Source organism: Schistocerca serialis, chromosome 12 (genome assembly GCF_023864345.2).
Source record: "Schistocerca serialis cubense isolate TAMUIC-IGC-003099 chromosome 12, iqSchSeri2.2, whole genome shotgun sequence".
In the NCBI taxonomy this organism is placed as follows: Eukaryota; Metazoa; Arthropoda; class Insecta; order Orthoptera; family Acrididae; genus Schistocerca; species Schistocerca serialis.
Genome location: NC_064649.1, coordinates 35,014,366 through 35,026,461, shown reverse-complemented (window position 1 = coordinate 35,026,461; position 12,096 = coordinate 35,014,366). Strand labels below are relative to the sequence as shown.

Genomic DNA, 12,096 nt, shown 5'->3' with positions numbered 1-12,096 from the left:
ATATAAAATGTAGAGTGGCAATGGCACGGAAAGCGTTTCTGAAGAAGAGAAATATGTTAACATCGAGTATTGATTTAAGTTCCAGGAAGTCGTTTCTTAAAGTATTTGTATGGATTGTAGCCATGTATGGAAGTGAAACATGGACGATAAATATTTTAGACAAGAAGAGAACAGAAGCTTTCGAAATGTGGTACTACAGAAGAATGCTGAAGATTAGATTGGTAGATCACGTAACTAATGAGGAGGTATTGAATATGATTGGGGAGAAGAGAAGTTTGTGGCACAACTTGACTAGAAGAAGGGATCGGTTGGTAGGACATGTTCTGAGGCATGAAGGGATCACAAATTTAGTACTGGAGGGCAGCATGGAGGGTAAAAATCGTAGAGGGAGACCGAGAGATGAATACACTAAGCAGATTCTTAAGGATGTAGGCTGTAGTAGGTACTGGGACATGAAGAGGCTTGCACAGGATAGAGTAGCATGGAGAGCTGCATCAAACCAGTCTCAGAACTGAAGACCACGACAACAACAACCTATTAACTGTATAGAAATTTCAGAAGAGTCAGAGAATGTACTTTCTGTAAAACAAACATGCTTTATAAAATCTGGGGAGACATATTTCTCTAAATCTACTTCTTTATTTTCTACAATACCAAAAGAAATAAATATCGAAGAATTGGGACTAATAAAGACAAACTATATTATCCCATTTGTATCCAGAAAAGGAATATATATTTTCCACAAAATTTATCCATATCCCATTTAAGAAATTAAACCATTTAATGTAGTATATATGCAACCTATTAAAAAGAGAGAACAAGAATTAGACAATTTAAGTACACATGAAAGAAAGGTAGAATATTTGGGAAGTACTACATCTATAAAAGTCGAATACAAAAATATTTTGGAGAAGGAACAAAAAATGAGAGTAACAGAAGAAGAAACAAAAAATTATTTTAAACGACAATGGATAGACTTTCCTACAAGTGGAGTCTACAAAATTTATGCTTTTGTTGTAAACGATAAAAACAAGTTTACATATGTTGTCGTATTGGGTGAACAAAATGGTAAAAATCGGTATCCATTGTTAAAGGGCCTAATAAAAATAAATTTATACCCATAAGTAAAGGCAGAGAAAATTTAAAAAAAGAAGGATTTGTTTTTTGTATGCCATACAGCAGTCTTCGACAAGAATTAAAATTTTTTTACTATCCCAAGGAAGAACCATTTTTGGAAATAAAGATAGATGGTTTTACCAGTTTTAATGGACACTCTTTCCCTAAAATAATTTACTTAAAAATAATAACGATTTTCCAAGACAAAGAGATTTTATTGTACAAAGAAGAAGCTAAAGAAACAATCGAAAATGTAAAAATGGGTCAAATACTAGGAAATATAAAAATAAAAAAACTGTAAACGACTAGAAGATCTAGAAGAAGGATCAGATATAGATATTTCTAACATTACAATCAAAAAAATATTGTGGAAAAGATAGATATATTTTTAAATTCGAAAATATGCCAGATTGTTATTGTTCCAATTATTTGTTGGAAGAAGAAATTAGAAATAAAAATATAGATCTAAATTACAAGATTAAATTTAGATTCGATAAAAGTAAAACAACACCAAATAAACACTAAGAAAGACTTGTGTTCGTTGTTTAATTTTTGAGTGCATAAAGTAAATTTAAACAGCGATTTAAAATCGCTATTGACCAGCATCTAATCTGCTACATATTTTATGTGTCTGCTTTAATTCTTTCGAATTTCTCTGGAATACTTATATTATTCTGTTTAAAAAAATCCGACATTAATGGAGGATATTCGTAATTAAGTCCAACTAAACTTGCTACATATTTGAGAATATAATAATTTCCAAAAATATAACAAGGCCAGTTATATTTCCATCTTCTGCAGAATAAATATGGTCAACACTATATTCTAAATAACTAAATAATAACAGATACTACTCCCTTTCTATAGTTTCCTTAGTTATGTAAACAAATACATCTGTTTCCCAAGGTACGAAATCTTTAGGATTAATTAGTTTCTCCATTTAATCTAATTAAATTTATTTATAACTTACTAAAAATCTGCAGTAATAAATGGAAGAAGACAGAAATGCTAAAATTATAGATCTATTCTACAAGAATAAAATGCACATGATGTCGTATGTAAAGTACTCCAGCGGCAAGGCACAGTCGATAGCTTCGCCACACGATAACGACGGTAACATTACCGATGCCAGCGCTACTAAAGTGAAGTTACTAAACAGAGTTTCCCAAAATTCCTTCGCTAAAGAATATGAAGTAAATATTCCCGAATTCAGATAAAGAACCTCAGCAAACGTGACGCAGACGAAGATATCCTCAGTGTACCAGAGCAACTAAAACCACTTAATAAAGATATGTGGCCCAGATTTCATACTGGTCAGGTTGTTTTCAGAATATGCTGATGTAATAGCTCCATATTTAGCAAAAAATGTTTTGCGTCACCCCGCTTCCCAGAACTCCTGAAGATACACGTTGACTTTGGATATTGTTTCACAGACAGTCCCTTTGCTGTTCAGAGATGTCACTAAACCTGCCCAAAGAAGTAAATAACCATGCTTCAGCAGCGCCTATTAAACGGACGGGGTCCGACAGCCGATCAGCTTCAGTCATTCCCCAGGAAGGAGGTACACGGCTCGTGTTGTCTGTAGTTCAACCATGCTTAGAAGGTCATTACCGCAGTTCGATCGTGTCCACATTGTTACTCCGTGCCACGAAGGACTCTCAACAAGGGAAAGTCCAGGCGTCTCGGAGTGAACCAAAGCGATGTTGTTCGGACGTGGAGGAGATACAGAGAGACAGGAACTGTCGATGACATGCCTCGCTCAGGTCGCCCAAGGGCTACTACTGCAGTGGATGACCGCTACCTACGGATTATGGCTAGGAGGAACCCTGACAACAACGTCACCATGTTGAATAGTGCTTTCCGTGCAGCCACAGGACGTCGTGTTACGACTCAAACTGTGCGCAGTAGGCTGCATGATGCGCAACTTCAGTCCTGACGTCCATGGCGGGGTCCATATTTGCAACCACGACATCATGCAGCGCGATACAGATGGGCCCAACAACATGCGAAATGGACCGCTCAGGATTGGCATCACGTTCTCTTCACCGATGACTGTCGCATACGCCTTCAACTAGACGTATCTGGAGGCAACCCGGTCAGGATGAACGCCTTAGACACACTGTCCAGCGAGTGCAGCAAGGTGGAGGTTCCCTGCTGTTTTGGGGTGGCGTTATGTGGGACCAACGTACATGGCTGGTCGTCAAGGGAAGCGCCGTAAAGGCCTCTGACCGTAGTGCAACTATATCGGCAGTATATTGGCGAGGCATTCGTCTTCATGGACGACAATTCGCGCCCCCATCGTGCACATCTTGTGAATGACTTCCTTCAGGATAATGACATCGCTCGACTAGAGTGGCTAGCATGTTCTCCAGACAGGAACCCTACCGAACATGCCTGGGAGACTGAAAAGGGCTGTTTATGGACGACGTGACCCACCAACCACTCAGAGGGATCTACGCCGAATCGCCGTTGAGGAGTGGGACAATCTGGACCAACAGTGCCTTGATGAACTTGTGGATAGTATACCACGACGAATACAGGCATGCATCGATGCAAGAGGACGTGCTACTGGGTATTAGCGGTACCGGTGTGTACAGCAATCTGGACCACCACATCTGAAGGTCTCGCTGTATGGTAGTATAACATGCAGTGTGTGGTTTTCATGAGCCATAAAAAGGGCGGAAATGATGTTTATGTTGATCTCTATTTCAATTTTCTGTGCAGGTTCCGGAACTCTCTGAACCGAGGTGATGTGAAACGTTTTTTGATGTGTGTACAATCGCTCGCTCAACGAAAGAACCATACCTAAAGACTGGAAAGTTGTGCAGGTCACACGAATACTCGAGGAAATAGGACTAATTCGCTGAATTACATGCCCATACCACGGAAGTCGATTTCCAGTAGGACTCTGGAACATTATGAATTACCTCGAAGAAAACAATCTATTGACAAATAGCATGGGTTCAGTAAACATCGTTCTTGTGCAACAGAACGCTTTTTATTATGATGCAGTAAATGCAGTAATGAGATCTACCGACAGGGATTTCAGACTGATTCAATATTTTTAGATTTTCAGAGGACTTTTGATACAATTACTCACAAGCGACTTCGAATCAAGTTGGGAGCCTATGGACTATGATCTCAGTTGTGCGACTGCATTCGTGATTTCCTGTCAGAAAGGTCGCAATGATTTCTGGTGTCCCACAAGGTAGTGATACCGGCCCACTGTTGTTCGTTATCTATATAAACGATTTAGGAGAAATCTGAGAAGCCATCTTAGGTTGTCTGCAGTTGATGCTCTCGCTTATCGTCTAGTATAGTCATCAGAAGATCAAAACCAATTGCAGAATGCTTTAGACGAATACACTGAAGAGCCAAAGAAACTGGTACACCTGCCTAGTATCGTGTAGGACCCAGCGGGCACGCAGAACTGCCGCAGAATGACGTGGCATGGAATCGTCCGAAGTAGTGTTAGAGTGAACTGACACCATGAATCCTGCAGGGCTGTCCATAAATCCGTAAGAGTACGAGGGGCTGGAGATTTCTTCTGAACAGCACGTTGCAAGGCATCCCAGATATGCTCAATAATGTTCATGTCTGGGGGGGCTGGTGGCCAGCGGAAGTGTTTAAACTCATAAGAGTGTTCCTGGAGCCACTCTCTAGCGTTTCTGGGCGTGTGAGGTCATATTCTCCTACTGGAATTGCCGAAGACCGTCGGAATGCACAATGGATGCAGGTGATCAGACAGGATGCTTACGTACGTGTCACCTGTCAGAGTCGTATCCAGACATATCACGGATCCCATATCACTCGAGCTGCACACGTCCCACACCTTTACGAAGCTTGAACAGTCCCCTGCTGACATACAGGGTCCATGGATTCATGAGGTTGTCTCCATACCCGTACACGTCCATTTTAAACCAGACTCGTCCGACCAGGCAACGTGTTTCCAGTCATCAACAGTCCAATGTCAGTGTTGACGGGCCCAGGCGAGGCGTAAAGCTCTGTGTCGTGCAGTCATCAAGGGTTACACTCCTGTCACGTTGAACGATTCTCTTCAATCGTCGTTGGTCCCGTTCTTGCAGGATCTTTTTCCGGCTGCGGCGATGTCGGATATTTGTTGTTTTACCTGATTCCTGATATTCACGGTACACTCGTGAAATGGTCGTACGGGCAAATCCCCACTTCGTCGCTACCTCGGAGATGCTGTGTCCCATCGCTCGTGCGTGACTAACACCACGTTCAAACTCACTTAAATCTTGATACTACCATTGTAACAGCATTTACCGATCTAACAACTGCGCCAGTCACTTGTCTTATATAGGCATTGCCGGCCGCAGCGCCGTCTTATGCTTGTTTACACATCTCTGTGTTTGAATATGCATGCCTATACTAGTTTCTTTGGCGTTTTGGTGTATTCTACTGACGTCCATCTACTGGGAAGAAACGATCATCTTAACAAAATGAAAGAAATCAGGGCTCGCAGGGAATGATTTAAGTGTTCGTTTTTCTCGCTCGCTGTTCGAGAGTGGAATGGTAGAGGTATAGTATGAAAGTGAATCGATGCACTTATGTGTGAATTGCGGAGTAGTCGCGTAGGTATAGGTGTAATAGCTTGTGTCGTTAAAAGAGCCTTTGTTTGAGTCAGTCACGTATGTGATAATATGTTCCATATTCTTGGACTCTGGAATTGAGTGCAAACGGGGCCTACCACCTTTGAATGAAACGTCAATGTGACACTAATATCGACCAGGTCTTCAAACTGTACTGGAGCGTAATGCACGCTACTCTTGCAGACTCGAATAGTCGAGTAGCTTAAAGCCGTGACATCTACGACAAAAATTGATGAAGTCTTCGTGATGCAATAGGGCCTGTTAGTTACCTGCCCCTGGACTGGATCAGACACTTACGACTACGTTAACTGGAGGCGACACCCACCTGGCGTAGAGCCCGAACTGAATGAAGCAGGCGACGACGGTGTACAGCAGGTAGGGCGGCTTGAACAGCGGGACCGTCTGCCTCCACATGTGGCGCGCGATGGCCAGCGGCGACTTGGTGTTGACGCCCACTGGCGATGACGTCAGCGCGTCCCCCTGCAGGGCCGCCACCTGGACACAGGCACGGGCGGCGAGGTCAGAGGCGTCCCAGCGACACACGACTTCGTCTACCGGGTGATCAAAAAGTCAGTATAAATTTGAAAAATGAATAACTCACGGCATAATGCAGATAGAGAGGTACAAATTGACACACATGCTTGGAATGACATGGAGGTTTATTAGAACCAAAAAATACAAACGTTCAAAAATTGTCCGACAGATGGCGTTTCATCTGATCAGAACAGTAATAATTAGCATAACAAAGTAAGACAAAGCAAAGATGATGTTCTTTACAGGAAATGCTCAATATGTCCACCATCATTCCTCAACAATAGCTGTAGTCGAGGAATAATCTTGTGAACAGCACTGTAAAGCATGTCCGGAGTTATGGTGAGGCATTGGCGTCGGATGTTGTCTTTCAGCATCCCTAGAGATGTCGGTCGATCACGACGCACTTGCGACTTCAGGTAACCCCAAAGCCAATAACTGCACGTACTGAGGTCTGGGGACCTGGGAGGCCAAGCGTGACGAAAGTGGCGGCTGAGCACACGATCATCACCAAACGACACGCGCAAGAGATCTTTCACGCGTATAGCAATACTTTTTTTTTGTTCTAATAAAACACCATGTCATTCCAAGCATGAGTGTCAATTTTTACATCTCTATCTACATTATTCCGTGATTTATTTAGTTTTCAAATTTATACTGACTTTTTGACCACCCGGTACATCTATACTCCGCGATCCACCTTACGGTGTGTGGCGGAGGGTACTTCTGGTACCAATATCTCTTCCCCTCCTTCTCTGCTCCATTCGTGAATGCTGTGTTGGAGATCGACTGTCAATAATCTCTAGTACAGTGGTTCCCAACCTGGGGCCTGATTACCTCTCTCGCCGGAGTGGCCGAGCGGTTTTAGGCGCTACAGTCTGGAACCGAGCGACCGCTACAGTCCCAGGTTCGAATCCTGCTTCGGGAATGGATGTGTGTGACATCCTTAGTTAGGTTTAAGTAGTTCTAGGGGACTGATGACCTCAGCAGTTAGGTCCCATAGTGCTCAGAGCCATTTTTTGAACCTGATTACCTCCTGAGGGGTAAAATGAAATTTTCTGAGGGGTAAAAACTGAAAGATTCGATTCTGTTTCAGTCACGAAACTAATTTATTTTCCAAAGGTCGTCACAATTTTCTAAGACTCTAGTGTTGATTACATAAGTTATCAATAAATACTTTTTCTCAGTTAGCAGCATTAATGCGGTAGAGGTTACAGGTTTCTCGTATAGTCCATCCACTACACACATATCTCGCACTTTGTGCCGCGTATCGCTGATGATAAAAGTGAGATATATACATAAGAAATGCTAAACATCTCATAAAAATTTCTTCTGCGAGTTGCAATAGTTCCAGTAGTACCCAGAAATTGCTTTATTACTCGCTTCGAAACAGATAAATAAATTAATTGACAGTACGACACAGAAGAAAGCACATAAGAGGTAGTATAGTGCTTCAAACAGTATTATTATTATTATTATTATTATTATTATCGTTATTACTGATACTATCAGTGGCTATGGTGAGACACAAAGCATTAACAGAAGAAGTCTCCCAATTTCTGATAGTTGAGAAAAAGGGGTTCTCCAACCTAGTGATTTACGAACAATAATTATAGTGCACACATTTTAACTTGGTTGATTCTAAATAGAGTTGCAGTGTGCAGGTCAAGCCAGTGCCGCAATGAAGAGGTGTAGTGCAGGTGAAGCATGTTCTGTAACAAGTGTCTACCCCACTGTGGATAGTTAGCTCTCTTTTCTGAGAAGGAGTTGTGGGTAGCACTTGCGATGCAGCTCGAATTCCTTCGTCGTTCATTCTAACACTAACACACACACACACACACAAACTAATTATCATCCATCTTTCATCATTTTAAAAATAAAAATGTATCAAGAAATATCTTTCATCCAGCAGTTTCATTAGGTGCTAAAGTTGGTAATAATGTGGGGGAGTTGGGGGGGGGGGGGGGTAGCTGACGCCGGGTGTATTAACTGATGTCTAGTTGCACTCAGGGTAATGGTCTATGAAAGGCAGGGCTCCACTGCCATGGCTGCCAGTACTGTCTATCCAGCTCACCATAGTCAAAAGGCAGCTCTCTACAACCATAGCCAAGTTTCTAAAAACGAATCAATCCCTCTTTGCATAGCAAACGCCCCAAATCCAGAAGATCATCATATCAAGTAGGAGTGCAAATTCTCTCCACGGGGTTCAGCCACGACGCTTAGAGGAAATGTGTGTGGCAAACCACGGAAACCCAGAACCACGAACTTACAGACAACCCAACTGTTAAAGTTCCAGGCTTTCAGCGTCCTATGGAAATGTAGGTACAGCTGAACAGATACCAGGTTGAACAAGGGGTGAGCAAATACAAAATGCACAAGTGAGGCTTTTCGATTCACCGTATGTGTGGTGACTTTCAGACAACGACCCACTTTGTAAATGAGTGTCATAAAAGGTGTTTCCCCAGTGGCATCGAGAAAGTGCGTGAAGTATCCAATTTGACGTTTTACTGGATAGAGTCTTCAGACATTCCTGTATAGTCTGGGAAATTTAATGTTTACACACTGAAGCAGCGAAGAAACTGGTATAGGCATGAATATTTAAATACAGAGATACGTAAATAGGCAGAACACGACGCTGCGGTCGGCAACGCCTGTATAAGACAACAACCGTCTGACACAGTTGTTAAAAACACGACGGTTGCCATCTACGCGGATGACACAGCCATCCTTGCGCAAGGCTGGAAACCATCAAACATTAATAACAGACTATAGACAGCACTCAGAACCGTCGAGCCTTGGTTGGAGAAGTGGCGTATTAAAGTAAACGTCGACAAGTGAGAGGCACTTCTGTTCACTCGCAGACCGAAATTACTGCGCAGACACCAAAACTGCAGGCCAATTACACTTCATGGGAGCCCAATACGCTTCACTGAGAAAGTCAGATACCTCGGTGTTTGGTTAGACCGGAAGCTTACATGGGGGGACCACACACAACACATGACCAACAGGACAAACGCGATGCTCAAACAACTCTGTCCTATGCTTAAGAGGAATAGTACACTGAATAGGAGGGTGTCTAGGACATTACACATGACACTGATTAGGCCGCTGATGACATACGCAGCTCCTGTCTGGGGATACGCAGCGTCCACACACCTGGACCGCCTCCAGAAAATACAGAACAAGGTGTGACGTATCATAAGCAATGCTCCCCGACACACACGGACAGCGGACCTTCACCGAGAATACCGATTGGAGACTCTCCAGGAGGCATTCAAAAAACTCGCCACATGACTGTACAAGAAATCAAGTCACTCGAACAATCCTCACATCCTACACCTGGGCAGCTACGATCACAATCATAGATGGAAACACAAGCGCCAAAGACACTCCTTAGGGACTAACCATCTATGGTAACTTCGTAACTAGGCAAACGACACAATGAGGCGAGCCCCTGCACATCAGCCACTGACTAGCTTGCTAGCTGAGCCTCTGTCATGAGAACTGGCAATCGCAGGGAAGCCAAACATGACTCACAAACAAACTCCCAACACATATCACACTGCCAGTTCCTTCAGGACCATCTAACTGACAAACCTACAACGACATGGCTATGTTATAGCAGCAGCAGGTGGCCCAGGAGACATCGTCGGACCGCCGGCCGGGGTGGCCGAGCGGATCTAGGCGCTACAGTCTGGAACCGCGCGACCGCTAATGTCGCAGGTTCGAATCCTGCCTCGGGCATGGATGTGTGTGATGTCCTTAGGTTAGTTAGGTATAAGTAGTTCTAAGTTCTAGGGGACTGATGACCTCAGAAGTTAAGTCCCATAGTGCTCAGAGCCATTTGAATACCGTCGGACCAGCAGCAACAGCGCTCACCTCCTCGACAGGACTGATCATTCCATGACAATCTGGCATTGCTTCTATGGTACTGATGCATGATACCCAACCACTAACATAACCTTACCTTGCACGATCTGACGCAGATAGCAAGAAACCGCCACTGCTCTTACTACCCAACCTGACACTGTCGCAGAGCTTTTTTTCCCTTGCCACTTGCCTTGGCACTTTTTTCCCTCTGCCCTTTAAACCGCTCTTCTTTCAAGCTTGATTCTGTCAAGCTTTTTCGACCACTTCTGTCACCCAGATGCGCCCGTATTAATGGGTAACCTTACCCAAGCGTACGGATAACATCGCAGTTCCTCGCTGCTGCGAACTCCTCGATTCTAAATACTAACAATGCAGAGGTGACAGTAGACCTTTTGAGTTGACCACCATGCTTGTGCGAGCGTGTAGGGGCTCACACCTGACGCAGTTGTTAGATCGATTACTACTGCTACAGTGGCAGGTTATCAAGGAGTTTGAACGTGGTGTTATAGTCGGCACCCGAGCGATGGGACAGAGTATCTCCGAGGTAACGATGAAGCGGGTATTTTCCCGTATGACCATTTCACGAGTGTACCGTGAATATCAGGAATCCGATAAATATCATATCTCTGACATCGCTGTGGCAGGAAAAAGATACTGCAAGAACGGGACAAATGACGACTATAGAGAATCTTACAATGTGACAGAAGTGCAACCCTACCGCAAATTGCTGCAGACTTCAATGTTGGGCCATGAACCATTCAACCCTTGATGACTGCACGACACAAAGCTTTACGCCTCGCCTGAGCCCCTCAACACCGACATTGAACTGCTGATGACTGGTAACATGTTGCCTGGTCGGACGAGTCTCGTTTCAAATTGTATCGGGCGGATGGACGTGTATGGGTATGGAGACAACCTCATGAATCACGGACCATGCATGTCATCAGGGGACTGTTCAAGTTGGTGGAGGTTCTGTAACGGTGTGGGGCGTGTGCCGTCGGAGTGATATGGAACTCCTGACGCATCTAGATACGACTCTGACAGGTGACACGTACGTAAGCATCCTGTCTGATCACCTGCATCCATTCATGTCCATTGTGCATTCTGACAATTCCAGCAGGACATTGCGACACTCCACACGTCCAGAATTGCTACAGAGCGGCTCCAGGATCACCCTTCAGAGTTTAAACACTTCCGCTGGTCACCAAACATTATTGTGCATATCTGGGACGCCTTGCAACGTGGCATGGAAGCAGTGAGGCGTTGGTAGGTCGCTGGAGTGAGTTGGCACCAAATCTGCACACACGTAATTCCCGTAAATTACGAGGAAGGGGGTGATGAGCTCTGACGCCACGTTCAATCACATCCCAGATGTGTTGTATTGGTTTCACATATGGCGACTTGGGGGGGACAGCACATCAACTGGAGCTGGCCACTGTGTTCCTCGAACCACTCCATCATCACACTCCGGGCCTTATGACATGGCTCATTACGTTGTTGAAAAATGCCACTGCCGTCGGGAAAGGTGGTCGTCATAAAGGGGTGTACGTGGTCTGCAACGAGTGTACGATGCTGCTTGGCCGTCATGGTGCCTACTGGACCCATGGAAGCCCACGCGAATGTTCCCCAGAGCATAGTGGGACCGCCGCCAGATTGTCTCCATCGCGCAGAACATGTGTCGAGTAGGTGTTCCCCTGGAAGGCGACGGAATCGTACCCTCCCATTAGCATAATGAAGAATGCGTCGTTATCAGACCGTGCAAAGCTCTCGTACTGCGCCATCGTCGTGTTAACATTGGCACATACACAGGTCGTCGATTGCGGAGGCCCATCGTTAGGAATACTGGGTGCACTGTGTGTTCAGGCACGCTTGTACTCTGCCCAGCATTAAAGTCTGACGTTTGTTACCCCCGAGTTCGCCACCTGTCGTGTTTTACCTTTGTGCCCAGCCTACGAGTCAGACATCT

At 44.4% G+C, this 12,096-nt stretch overlaps 1 protein-coding gene across 1 annotated transcript in view; it reads right to left on the bottom strand.

Moving 5' to 3' along the window:
• Positions 1–12,096, bottom strand: part of LOC126428328 (synaptic vesicle glycoprotein 2A-like) — a 781,198-nt gene that overhangs the window by 48,513 nt on the left and 720,589 nt on the right. Inside the window, exon 7 of the mRNA XM_050090263.1 lies at positions 6,055–6,224. Coding sequence (XP_049946220.1) covers positions 6,055–6,224 — 170 coding nt within the window. The remainder of the gene's footprint in view (positions 1–6,054; positions 6,225–12,096) is intronic.